This window comes from Lineus longissimus, chromosome 1 (assembly GCF_910592395.1).
Source record: "Lineus longissimus chromosome 1, tnLinLong1.2, whole genome shotgun sequence".
NCBI classification, from domain to species: domain Eukaryota; kingdom Metazoa; phylum Nemertea; class Pilidiophora; order Heteronemertea; family Lineidae; genus Lineus; species Lineus longissimus.
Window position 1 is genome coordinate 24235861 of NC_088308.1, and position 14739 is coordinate 24250599.

General features: G+C 39.6%; 1 protein-coding gene across 3 annotated transcripts in view; it reads left to right on the top strand.

Moving 5' to 3' along the window:
- The window catches only part of LOC135493373 (neuronal acetylcholine receptor subunit alpha-10-like), a 208254-nt gene that overhangs the window by 44466 nt on the left and 149049 nt on the right, over positions 1 to 14739 (top strand). Inside the window, exon 1 of one of the 3 annotated variants that reach the window (XM_064780715.1) lies at positions 11373 to 11728. The exons of the other annotated variants lie outside the window; for them this stretch is intronic. Within the exon in view, the coding sequence (XP_064636785.1) occupies positions 11644 to 11728 (85 nt within the window). The 5' untranslated portion in view covers positions 11373 to 11643. Of the gene's footprint in view, positions 1 to 11372; positions 11729 to 14739 lie in introns of those variants that run through there. 3 annotated transcript variants of the gene reach the window in all.

The following is a 14739-nucleotide window of genomic DNA, read 5'->3' on the forward strand; positions in this document are numbered from 1 at the left end:
GGACGGTAACTTTTTCTCTGCATAGACATTCCAGTAATAGACCATTCAATACATCATCTGCAATATCACTGTGGAGCGTTATCTCCACTTGAAGTAATCACATTTTCTAATGAACGATCGTTAGCCGGAATATATGGACATTTAAGATTTAAAATAATTGTAAAAACGGTCCTCAAATATATTAGCAACTGAGCCAGGCCCGGCGCCAATTATCTTCTAATCGTCCTTTCTGGATCAGGTAGTCGTCCTGGGTGCTAAATGAGATATCATATACATTTTCGCCAATATTGAGGCTACTGGAGCTTAGGTTGAATGAGCACTAGGATTTTGTCATGCATTGTTTATTATCGAAATGGTTCTTCCAGCCATTACGGTAACTAACGCGGAATTTCTTTTACAATTCTTATTAGACTCAACCGAAGGACACGAAAAGTATGTTACTTTATTTCTTATTAAAGCATTGTGCTTGAAGAAGAAAAAAAAATTCTGGATGGGTGTCTTAGTCAATATAACTCTAATGGTATATTACTCGTCTTGAGGGACACATTCCATGCATTACCATGAGAAAAATTACAAAGTGGAACCATTAAAAAGATAAGATACCTTTCCAAGTATCTGCAAAACCTAATAACGGTTTTCTTGAAGGAATATCATACAGCGATTGAGATGAGGTAACATTGCCAACCCATTAACATTAACATTAAAGTGAAGGTGTGTGGTACGAGGATCCATTTACCGACCAGGATATATCGTTATTCTTCAAGATAGGCACTCAAATTAACGAATCTGGAATACCCCGTAATTCAAGATCCGACTAACTGGTCTTTTCGACCGAGAACAATCTTTGGCAATTTTCATTGTCCAGACAGGTTAAAGCCACTATCATGACACTCGGTAGCACCTATAAACTGATGTCATTTGCATGGTTATATCCATGGAGCTTTAACATATATAAGGCTACTCGTCAAAGATATGATCCCTCCATTTCCGTCTTTTTGGTTCGCTCCGAAAATGTAATTACATCTCCGAAACTGGCCCAATATATATGATGGACGAGGATTCGTGCAACAAAGGGGCAGTTTTGGAAATCCATTTGCAAGCCAACCAAATAGATGGGGGATTAAGTCTTGGTAACGTGACCCTAATTTATATGGAGCTGATCGGTGAAGCCGAATGGTTCTGGTCAGAAGAGAACATTCCATTACATTGCTGGGTAACCTAACCGCGGATGTTATTCCACCAGATGGCCAGAATTGTATCTCCCAGCTGCAAACATTGCAGTTTTAGTCATAACTTGATGCAGCAGGTCATTCCTGTTTCGCTGCCATCTCCAAAATATTGAATGCTCCTCATGCCTATTTTCCCTTCTGTGGGTGAAATTTTTGCTTCTTAATAATTGAACAGTCGGATGGCTCTCAAAAAAGGCAAACCTAACCGACATTGTTTTTTGCACAAGCATACTCTTTCTTGATATTGTGTACTTGTCTGGTGTACGATGAAGTAAGACGTCAATACCACAAAGCTGTTCCATCACGGAACCTTAGTGTAACGGATGCCAACAACTTTAAGAACTGTTTCTAAAAGAAGTACTTGAAAATCCAATCCATACGACACGTTTGGAAATGTCGAACTGACTATAATTTTGATATAGAAACCCTGGCAATGTACTTCACGTAGCAAACATTCACAAAGTACGGCATTATTATCTTGATTATTCAGCTAGCCAGAAGGCAGCAGTGCTTTGAACATTACTTTCCACAAAGCCATATTTCATTAGGCATGTTGGCTCCGTTCACTTCTCTTGTTCTTTGAAGTAAGCTTACTGCCAATGAAGCTTTATAAAGAACCGCATTGTTTTACTTTGAACCTAGCTTTGCTGACATCAGAAGCGGTAATGAAAAACAACAAAAGCGATGTACATCCTACATGTATATTATGTGAGCTGTGTAGATGAAGTGACATGCAATGGATGTTTGGGGTAATATAATTGAAAATAATATCTTTTTTCCAAAGTATCTAGAAAACAATGCGGGAAACTTAGGCAAGCACATATAGTCGTCAGCTGGCTTGGGGTGCAAACACTTAACTAGCTTTTGATAAAGCATGTCACTTGGATGTGTTTTGCAAGAAGAACATGTTCCAAACTATACCGACACTGTGCCGCTCATTCTGTCTGAAATTGTAAAGCCTTCCTTGGTCACATTACTTAGTACATACCTAATTTACATAGAGATTTTCCCATCAGTTAGCATGGTAAGGTTTCCTATCCGCAATGGAGATATGGGCCACACTTGTCTCGTGAAATGGGACGCAACACTTTAAAAGCGTTAACGTCTCCCTACTGAATCTTTTTGATTTGAAAAGTAGTAATCAAAGTAACTTTTGAAGACACCTTCGTGGATAACTTGTCCCTCGTTAGTGTTGGCCATCAATCTGAATGTTCAGTATCTCAATTTGTTTCCTGGGCCGAATATCTACTAACAAAATAAATTGCGTCTGCATAGCGACAATAATAGCAAAGGGAATTGCCACAAAATATTAGCATTTAAATTGAACATGAGTTATCTACCATTTCTAAAGGAAAGGAAACTTTCAGGATCTTAATAATGGCCAAACGTTAAAAAAAGCTCTTGCGAAGGTGCTTTATTGCTGAACATTTTCAGTGTCATGCATGCATTATTAACACAGATACCGGAGACATGAAATTAAAAGCAGCCTTACGTTATGCCAAAAAGAAGCTGCCTGAAATATAATTCGAAGTATGATTAAAATTCTGCCAGTGAAGGCGAAATGTTCTGAGCGGTTAGACGCGCATTTGTCTTAGCTTATAGTTAAACAAATAGTGCATTTTTCGCATCGTCAAACTAACATGTATTTTCAACCGATCTGCTATCATAAACATTGAAATGATAAAAAAAGATACTTTGCAGCTTTAATAACCGTCTATGACCTTCTATTTTTAGCATGTAAACATGTCTACCCGGGGTGTTGTTTGTCGTGAACCAGTCAGTTCTTATCAAAAGCAGCTTTCAAACCGCCCCGAGATGCGTAGACTCGGTTCAATTTGATATTGCTCATTTTGCGCTACGTTCGCTGTAAGAGGATACCGTTTTTATTGAATAGACGTTTAAGAATGGGATTATCATTGAGGGAAAAGTTGTCAAATAAGATCTTTCCCGCTTTTTCTTGCCCTGTTGCTGAGCTTGAATAGTGAGGAAAAATTAAGCCATTTGGTGATAGAACTTCAGCATTGGACACATTTGCAGAGTATTTTCACAGATTCTGAACTGATACAATTTCTTTAGCTTGCATTACTGCATAGGTCATTTATCACATGCTGCATTGTATAGAAGGTTCACAGTAAAGTGAATATTTTCGTTCAAGGGATAAAAAGACGTCGTACCTATGAATGAGCAGTATCAGGTTTATTTTGCCGAAGAACGTTGTTTATTTGATACTCGTATTTGCAATGACAAAGTTTCTGATGTCATAATTAGACTCGTTATTTTCATATGTAGCATTTAACCATTAGGCTGCACACAGATGAGCCGATCCTGAAAGTTACTTAATGTTTGCAACGAATAAGCTGCGATGGTAAAATTACAGTCAGCGTTATTCATAACATGTCGTCGGCCAAAATTTTAAGCAATGATATTCGCTACGCCGTAATGAATATTGAATTGCGGATTTCACCACGAAAATCGATGCAGATTTTTCTTTAGGTAGTCTTGCGACTGATTGGCATGTTGACGATTGCCTTGCAATGACAAAGATACATCCAGAATCATCGAATCATCCAGATTTGTGAATTATTGGAACATGTCACATTCGCCAAGTTTCTAGAAATTAATCCGATTTTTAAAAAAATGAGATAACTTATTTACGCTATGTAGTATAGATGAGAAAAAAATGCATCGAGGTCTAGTGAATGATTAAGACCACATTTGCAAATCGTTACAAATTCGGTTTGGTAAAGAAAAAAAACTAAATTGGAAGTTTGCAGTTTCACTCAAAGTTTGCCTCTCCCAACATTACACACGTCTTCTCCTTTGCTTCGCTGTACCCAAGCCTTTGGTCATTTATTACCAACATGACCCGCTCTGTATCAATTTACATCATGAAGACGCGAGGAAACCCAATAAAGCACGCATGGCAGCAGCTCGCAACTAACGAGGGACTCTATGAAATTGTCTTTACGAGGAACGAAATTAAATCAGTGTCCAACACTTTGAGAAATGGCAATGTAGAGGGATTTATATTGAAAAGCCAATGTGACCTTTCTGTAGTCGTTTTCGCGACAGCGGCTAGAAATGTCGGCCTCGCGCAATCATTTTTATGGCAATTGGGCGATTGCAAGGGAAATTTAGGAGAATATGCTGCGCTGTTTTTCATCTGCAAGACAAGATTGAACGCTATTGCTTTTCATATGTCAACCTAAGACTGGTCACGATAACGTGGTGTTTGCATCTTCCATCTTGTTGACGAGTTATTAATAATTTGGTCATCATTTTCCCGGTCTGCGAATATTATAATTGAAGAATAATTAACAGATCTGTCGGATCGTTTGAAGTACGATCACGGTGGAAAATCGAATCGATACCATACATGTTACTGACAACAATAGTCTCGCCCGAATCAATGCTCAAACGATAGAGGGGCGAGATGCAGTCCTTACACCCCTCACCAGTTTTGACGTAGGTTTTGCCAAAATCATCATGATGTCTTGCGATCCCTTGGGTTTCCAGCTTCTTCTGAGATATTGTTTGACATGTAGCCATGATGTTCCCAATAACAGAGGCTGTCTCTAAGATAGAAATCAATGTTTGACTAAATCTGAACCTTGCTAAGATAATCAAATCAGATTGCCAGAGGAAGACACCCAGAATCAAACTAGCTACACGTCTACCCGCTTTTGTTGGCCAGACTCAGGTCGATACCAACCCCTAATCGCATCGAATACGATGTATCCTTTTCCAATAGCGGCCATTGCGAGAGCCGTATGGGAGAGGCGGATAACGGCTTTGGAAGTGAGCCGATTTATTGATGACTCTGACGCCCAATCTAAAGATTTCGGGACTCGTTCAATACAAATTGGGTTTTATTCTGCGTCGGAGATGCTGACAAGGACATGCGGCAATGAGGTTTTGGTTGGTGTGAGGTGATTGGGAGCATCCTGTACTAACATCCCATATCAGTCGCTACAATAAACAAATAGTTTTTCTATAGTCCCGGCCACACCCCAAATCAAAAGAATGCACTCTAGTTTGTCCTATTTGTTCGTTTTAAACTTCATGAAATTTTAATTGCCTGCTTGCGAGGTTGTTGGGAAGCAGAATCATCAAGACAATAACCGTAACGACGAGTAATTTCTAGTTTACACTAACCACTAGGATCGAGCGTAGTTGCCGTCGCGAAAATGCTCTAGTATGCCTGTAGATAGCTGCTCTTGCGTATCATCAACCCAACTGAGAACACCGAGCAAATGCTCAGCTTCACCAATGCATTCATCCTCGTGAACCTCTCGGTCTAGTTCGCCCATAACCATAGCGGGAACTGGCAGCAGGTGATACCTTTTGATAAGCTAATGGCATTGCCTCAAACATATCAGCATTCACATTTCCTCCCCAGACAGACGTAGATAGTCTTGGCTAATCCTTGGCCAGGGGACTGAGGAGCCGAACAGATTCCTATTCAGTAGCTTGGATAATTTCTAATTTTTATTTATATGTATTTGTGGTATGTATGGCCAAAGTGAAAAGGAAAGCGGTTATATAAATCAAGATTATCAGCCAGGTGACTTTGTTACATGACGTGTAATGTTTGAACAAGTCGATTGATATCTACGTGATCCCGACATCTGAATGTCGAATTCGAAAATGTCTTTAAGTATTTAAGGTGCAGAAAGGTTACATTTGTGACCCATCGATTGTCATACTTGGTTCAAACTGCTTCTTTTTCGTTCTCGAAGATCTAGTGGTAAGCAACACCCTGTGCTGTTGACTAAGTACTTCTAAAAGCACAGTCTGGCTATTTAGTACGGCGTTACGTGTCCCTTATCTTCCACTTGAATTCGCAGTGGATGTGTTATTACTTGAAGCAAAGAGGGGCTTTGTTGCGTCAACCTGCTTTCTATCGATATTCGATCCGACATCTGAATATTTCAGAATTTGTCTGTTATTGACTTGGGAGCACAGCGAAATCTTCATCCAATGAAACGAAATTGATTTCTTACCAAAAGCGTTCGATATAGTACACTAAGTTTAGTAAATTACATTTCGACATTTTAGTTTACAGGTCAAATAGTAACTTATGCATGGAAAGTTTTAAAGCACGCTTCGTTCGGCACTCTATAGTCAAATTAGGGATGCAGAAGCAGTCAGTGGTTCTTCAACATTTCCGGGACGACTTTCGTTATAATTGGTTTGCCTTTTCGTGGTTCAAATTAATATTTAGTTATGGATTTTTTTCTTTGCGTGTGCGTTTCAAAAGACACGGCCGGTAATTCAAACGGTGGCAGCAGTCATTTACTTTATCTTTTTTCTGCCACAGATATTGCGCTCTGAATATGCTCCATATTACATGAAAGTGGCATCGTTATAATCTGGTTTTGTTGGTTGTGAATGTGAAAAAGAAGAAGTTGGAATATTCACCGAGTTTTCTATGAAATGTCATATTACTGCGTTCTTTCTTCCAAAATTCGGTTGCGAAGTTCAATTTACAAATTATGGCTGGCAACATCTTACCTCTAAGCTACCTTTACTCCTCTATACCGTTAAATAAGCGCTGGCAGGCATCTACATGTACATGTATTTGATAGGGGAAAGTAGCTGGCTGTTGTGTGCACGCCGTCACACGCGTACCACCTGCGCGTACGGCGGTAGTCCAATATCCGTTGTTACTACACTAGCGTGTTATTTGGTCTCTGTAGTACGAGACGACCCATGGCATTTGCTTCAACATGTCAAATTATCTCATCCGAAAATGTCGAAAGTCTGCCACCTCTGAGGAAAAGTGTGATTTATCGTTTTAATCTTCGACTATTTAGATGCATTCCGACCTTCATTAATTACGTTAATCGTGGGCCGCTTTACTTGTGGAATATTTCATTTTGGCCATCACGTAAATTTTGACATCACCGAGCTGTTTTGTTCAATGAATTGTAAACACGCGAGTATGTACATGTAATCAGGACTATGTTTAATGTAATCTGCCTCAGTGGTCGGCTAAGGACGGGTATTGGTAAACAGAGAACTCAACAAATGAAGAACAAGAGAACTCAAATGATCGATTAGTTTTGCCTATAGTTGCACTATCGGCTGTAAGGCGGCGCTGTACTTAAGAACAACTTGTGAATTTTTAACTTGTTGTCCTTTCCTTTTGTAGTCCATGCAATGATGCAGAGTCCCTTCACCATCATGATTGGTGTGTAAGGAGATGTAGTCCCAGTGAAGCAGAGTCCCTTCACTATCATGATTGGTGTGCAAGGAGATGTACTCCTAGTGAAGCAGAGTCCCTTCACTATCAGTATCATGATCGGTGTGTAAGGAGATGTAGTCCCACTGAAGCAGAGTCCCTTCACTATCATGATCGGTGTGTAAGGAGATGTAGTCCCAGTGAAGCAGAGTCCCTTCACTATCATGATCGGTGTGTAAGGAGATGTAGTCCCACTGAAGCAGAGTCCCGTCACTATCATGATTGGTGTGCAAGGATATGTACTCCTAGTGAAGCAGAGTCCCTTCACTATCAGTATCATGATCGGTGTGTAAGGAGATGTAGTCCCACTGAAGCAGAGTCCCTTCACTATCATGATCGGTGTGTAAGGAGATGTAGTCCCAGTGAAGCAGAGTCCCTTCACTATCATGATCGGTGTGTAAGGAGATGTAGTCCCACTGAAGCGGAGTCCCTTCACTATCATGATCGGTGTGTAAGGAGATGTAGTCCTAGTGAAGCAGAGTGAAAAGTCCTCGTTCCTTTTCCGCAACGAGTACTTCTACCTTCTTCCAGGCTACGTGGGGTTACCACGATTTTATTACAAGGACGTAGTCAAAACCGAAACATTTCCAAAATCTTTTTCAAAACTGTTTATTCAAGCGAAGGCATCAGTATTGAATACAAATTTTCTAACTGCATGCAATAACAATATTATAAATCTATTCGCATGCTATGAATTAGCAATTTGCCATGATTGGACAATTTGGACAGCAAATATCTTCCCTAACCCCATTAAAATGATAGTTAACAACGGAACAAACAAAACGTTTAAATCAATTGCTTCTCAATAGACAGTTTTTAGGCACGAAATCGCGCATCCCCGACAAAAGTATTTCCGCTGAATGATACTAAATCATTCGATACACCACGTTAACAATATAATAACTAATTCAGTTATTATCCAATTACAAAGATTGCTGTCCAATAGTCCGATATCGCAGCATGCAGAAATAAGATTAAACTCGAAGAAATTAAAGGGCCGATATTTTCTATATCCCGGGGGTATACTTTACAAGAGTCCCTTCACTATCATGATTGGTGTGTAGGCTAAATAGCATTGTAGTTTCAAAATAGTAGAATAAATATTGTAACTTCAGTAAAATTATTTATTTGGAAGTAAAGGTATGAATATAGAAAGTACAAAATATCAGTATGCACCATTTCTATCAAATTCACATAAAACTTTAATTACAGTGTCAGATCAAAGTCATTGAGCAATCATATTTATTCAAACAGAACAAAACTTTATGATTAAATGTTACCCGGTATAAAAATCAACAACAGTTGACAATATGCAACACTTTTAACTTCGATGATTAATCTTGTCCAGCAAATAATTGACAAATTTAGATTTATGTACAGTGATTAAAATCATTGGGCAATCATATTCGGAACCAACATTACAGATTACTAGTACATGTACATGTATTAGTATGCACCATTTTCAGATGGTCCCAAACTAGTTAGCTACAAACATGACAAATGGCCCAAGGGCCTGGCGCTCAGCTGAGCTCAAAATGTACCAGAACATGTATAAACAACATAAAGGTAGCTAATTTACATGTTGAAATAGGCCCTGATGTAGGTCCAGTGAACAGGTGTGAGTTCAAGTTGACCGTGGTAAATCAGGCAAAACTAATCGATCATTTGAGTTCCCTAGTTCTTCATTTGTTGAGTTCTCTGTTTACCAATACCCGCTAAGGACAGCAACACTGCATCGTCGAAGTAGATGCTATGAAAAGCACTGTGCGTGGACATTCATACAGCCGAACCCATGTACAGAAATGTTGTCGGCACTGCGCAGTCGTTTGGGATATTGTTTTACACCTGTATTGTGCACTGCTTAAGGAGGTCCTTTCTGTGAAGAACAGAGAAGTATTTTCCATGTGTATGATATCGCAGTATCGACCTAATCGATGCATTTGTTTCGCGGAGTGCTGGGGCGTACAAGAACAACCAATTAGATTTGACTCACAAATATTTACGGGAATTAAAAAAAAAATTACTTTTATGTTTTCGTTGTAGTTAAGTTCACTGAATCGCAGGTTTGCCGAAGCGTTGCCATTACCTTGTGCAGTTCTGATGAGGAGTACCGTGGAGATTGGCGTCACAAGCTGGTGGATCAGCTGCGTAATTTCTGTAACTGAGTTCGGTAATTTACTGTGTTTTACAGTATTGTTCTACTTAACGGCACTGGGCAGGGCTATATATCCTAGTGAAAAAATATATCATAGGGTGAAATGATGCCTTTTCAATGAAGTGTGCCGGAAGTTGTACTCATGCTTACAGAAGAAAATACTAGTTTGAGAAACACTGTGAATGTATGTGATCATTAGCCAATTTGGTAACCAATTTAGTGACAGTGATATATATTTATTAGCAAAATAAATCACTCAGTTTTTTAACATTTTAACGGCGAACGGCTTCTCAACTGTGGCATTTGCCCGTCTTGATGCTGACGTTTGATACAGCCGTTCTTAAATGGATTCGAACTTAATCCGTACATCAACTAAGGCTAAGATTGTTTAATTTGATATGACATGCTTGACATTCGCCCTTCCAATTACGGCGACGAGACTGTCAGGTTAATCATATTTTGATTTCAAATGGGCGACTCAAGACTGATAGTTTAGGAACAGAGCAACCTCAGGTTACCAACAGCGATGGAAATGTTAGATATGGTGGATAGGGATGCTCGGTTCTAGATCATGTTAGAAGGTGACAGTTTTTCGGTGCTGCATTACAGTTGAATTGAAAAAACGCTTTCTGAAATTTGCCAAAAACTTTGCTCAATACAAAGTAAATTGAGAAAATGGTGCTAAAATGACGTTGTATCACACTTAGGTAATACAGCACCTCGTGTCTCGAAGAGCCATGATTGTGTCACAAAACTTAGGATATTGTATCACTTATATTCATTTAGTTGTGTGTCATCGTTTCCATTTGAGTAAAGGGCTTCTCTGCCTCAATGGTAGACCTTCTTCTTCTTCTGCGTTCGATATTGGCCATCGCACGTTTTATTCCGTTGCCGTCACAAAGGTGGCGGTCTGGGAGAGTTGATTCAGCGATTCTTACAGCTTGATCTTCAGATCTGCTCGTTCAGAGTTTGATTTTGGGTTGCCGATACTCGGTATGCACACTATGAATTAATACATTGCATAGACTCCGCATGTTTCCTCATGCGACACAGGGGTTCTACTGTGACACAATCTCTGTTGATAATTTGTCGTGTAATCAATGTGGTACTCTCTACACAAAATCATGAAAACACGTATTTATTATGCATGTATTCTTCGGTTGGTTGAAAAGTCACTTCTGTTTGGTACAATTTCTGTTGTTCAAACGATAAGCGATAACAAAGAATAACAGCACCAACGACCTCCAACATCTATGCATAATTAATCAACAGTATATTAGCCATGCTAGCGCTAATAGTAAAGTAGTGCACATGCCTAAAACCCGATTTTATCATAAGGAAGCCATGTTGATCTAAAACATTCACACGACTTATAGCACAATTTGCGTGAGTTCTGGCGCAACCCGCTGCAACCACTGCGCCCAATGGCAAGAATCAACTAGTATCTGCCACCGGTGCGAACTGCTTCAGATCTGTCTATCCATTGCTCTTGCTCGAGAAAGTCGATGGAGAGAATGGGCTGTGGAATTTTATTGTACCACCATATCTAGCAATAGGAATCGGTTTGCTATCAGGATTGGCTTCTCTGCTTGCCGGCTGTTTATCGTTTATGCCCATTTGTTTTAAACCGTCGTCTGCTCCTGCCCACGTGCCTCGGTATCATCTGGTGGATTTCACACCGAGGCTCGGATCGCGATTCAAAGGAGATTATTATGGAAGAATGTCTCAACAAAGCAACACGTCCTCGTGTACGGCGTCTCGTCATGCGAGGCTTCAAATTATCGCCTGTGGATCTAACTAATCTGATATTGTGACAGTTGCCTGACTCACCAAGTGTCATGTGCCCTACAATGGTCGTTATACTCCATGTTCTAACAGTATAATATATGAAAGCAAATCTAATCAAATTTGGAGGGAACTGTGCGAGATTTCTACGGGGACACCCGGGCTTGTGTTGATGCGGACATATTACAAGTGTTGCACAAGTCCAGTGAGGACCCATCTCCTATTTCAGCATGATTCTGGATCAAAAGCAGGCAGCGGTTATGATATATTTGTGGCTTATCCTTCATCTACTCTTGGAATTTATCATACCTTCAGGTAGGGTCCCTTCTTTATCTCAGTGAGCAATGTCTACTGTCTTGTTGTATTTACCATTTTCTGTTGTCAGCTTATGCCGGGTGATTTATCGCTAGCAGTTTTAGTTCTGGACAGCATCTCAAATATCAGAGTTCCCAATTTGTCAAAGACGTCATTACATGTGAGGATCAAGAAAGACCATACCCATATTGTTTCCCACCACCCTTTGGCAAAGAATCTGGCACGTTGGTGCTCGTATAATCACTGAATACGACCTCACTGTCAATCGACCACAAAATTGTGCAACCTCCAAATATGAGATTTGAAACTACATGTATATTTTTAGAATAAAAGTTAAATTATTTTGCCGGTTTGACCGTTGTTTAATGCTGTTGGCCTATTCCAAATACCCGTTACGTGTTCTGGATTGCAGTCCTGATATTCCAATAATTCCCCTTTGGGTGAATCTGATGGTATCCAACGATTTAGGCTAAAGTACAAACGATCACATTCGTCTCGGGATGCTTTTAAAGGCTATCTTAATGAGATGGGGACAGTTATCTTACGTTTGAATGCTCCCCTGATTATTCATTTTAGGAACTGATATGTAATCGGCCAGTGTAAATTGGTGCAGATGCACACACCTGAGGGTTGATATTTCATTCGACCTGAACCAGCCGGATGAATAAGATATGTACTGATAATTGCAACGACGGGGCCGTTCATTTAGACAAATTGCAGGTCGAGTGCATTAACTGATCTCATAAGTACACTTTATTCCCCAGAATATGAGCACAGATGAATTATCCAGTGCGTACGCGATGTCAAATAGCTATCCAGTGCAAGTAGGTTACTGTAAATTCTAGTGTATTAATTAATAATTGACAGGGGACATGCTCTATCTGTTCGATCTTACCCATATCAATACCCAGTAATTACTCGGATGAAAGTAACTCTGTAGGAATATTCGGAGATATGCTGATTTTATCTGTCATTTCATTATCCAGTCACCTGTAGATAATACGCCGGTACAAAGTGGTTACTGGCATTGGTTTATATCAAGGAAATACACGTATGTACAAGGCTAACATCCTTTCGTAAAATACTTTTCCGCTTCATTTCGGGCCCTGGAGCGCGAACTGCTGAGTCGGATTCCTTTGAAGTTTTTTTTATTGATCTGTGCATTGCGGCCATACAGGATTTTCTCATTTCTGTAACCATGGTAGCGAAAAAATATTTTCTTTGTATTTGTGTTCATTTACCAAGTGCATTCAGGTTTTACACTTTCCGCTCTGTACGGTTTAATTCTTGACAAGTCTGGATAAATATATGTACATAGTATAATGTCTTTGCGTCAGCTTCTAGTTACCTGCCATGTTTAAATGAGAAGTGTCAAGAAACAAAATATGGCCTTTCCGGAGGACCTCCAATGAGCTTTGGGTTTCACTAGCAGATATTTGAAAGGTCCTCGACCCAAAAATTTAGTGTTGATCGCAACGCACAGATCAATGAAAACAGAACTTCATAGCAATCCTACCAGCAGTTTGTGCTCCTGCGCTTCAAACGTTGCATACTAAGAATAAACGACTACTGGCAGAGTATACATAAATCAGTGTTCGAATGAAGAGTTGCAATTAATTGGCTAGGGTTTTCATTATTTTGCAGCAGTCCTCTTTGTGTCAGTTCTCGTCAATGCAAAAAACAATATTGTTGTATGTAGGTTTTGGCTGTATCAATATTGGTGTAGTTTGCGTGTACAATGCAAGCTAAAAGATACATAGCGTGCTACAGGTTACATGAAGAGCACGTAAAAATCTCCTGTTGATCAGACACATGATGAAAAGAACATTTATGAGATCTGAATAATAATTCAGTTTGTCGTAACCATACGATTTATGTTTGCATTAAGCGTGTTTGGCGGTATTGTAAGCATTTGAGTCTGTATTACGAAATATACAACATAATTTGCTAGTAATATATTATACAATTAGTACCGAGGTGATAAAAACCGGTGTAATGACAATAAATGTACTGGCCATAATTAGTGCCGTCCTGGACAATTGGCTTGAATGATCTGATCTCCTCACCTTATATATTGGAAAACGGACACTGAAATACAGAAATGACTGCAGTAACAATCAGATGAATCGACAAAGCGGCGTTATTAGGCGCTTCTGTTTTTTAATGCTGCACACTGTGTGGCTGATACCTGTGTGCAACATTCTTCGAGTTAATGGGGGAGGCTCCTGCTAGGGATTTGCATAAATGCGCTATCAGAAATGTTCAAAGTCGACCAAATTTCCTTTCATGTCTTGCAGTTTCCTTTTTAAGGCAAATCATTCTCCCACGTTGAGCAATTTTACACCAGTGTAATTTAATGACGAAAAACCGTGAAAGCAAGGCGATGGCAAGGTCGTGCATTAGTGTCTGCATGTTGTTACTTTCTGGAAGAAAATATTGTGGCGTCTGTATTACCTCAGAAGGAAGTGACGGAGTGACTGATATTATAACTATAGGCTGATCGGATGAACTCTATGGCCCCTCTCCAGTGCTAGCTTTAACAACCCGCGTAGTTGATCCCTTCCTCACTTCAATCCATTACAAAATTAAACTTAAACCAGTGTTTCGCTCAAATGCCTACCGCTGTGTTGATGGATCCATTATTATCCAGCGCATTTCGTGTCAGATCAGTGTCGCGCGCAACGGTTATAATGATGAGATTGATTACTAATGCTAACAATCGGAGGCAATATTGCTTTTGAATGAAGGGCAGAATGGGAATGAGCGCATGTTAAGCTGTAGGTTTAAGGTGTTCCATTGCTTGATATTGAAGTGGGAGTTTTTTGTTCAGGTGGATTATTGAAGGCTCTTTTATAGTTTGTTGTAAATTTGTGATGTTTCTGAGATCTTCATAGTAATTATCAGCAGATTTGGTGAAAACACATTAATTTCATCTCAAAAGACTGATTCATGACAATATAAACCTGGGCTCCATTAAAACAAATCTATTCGATCATAAACATGAGACAATC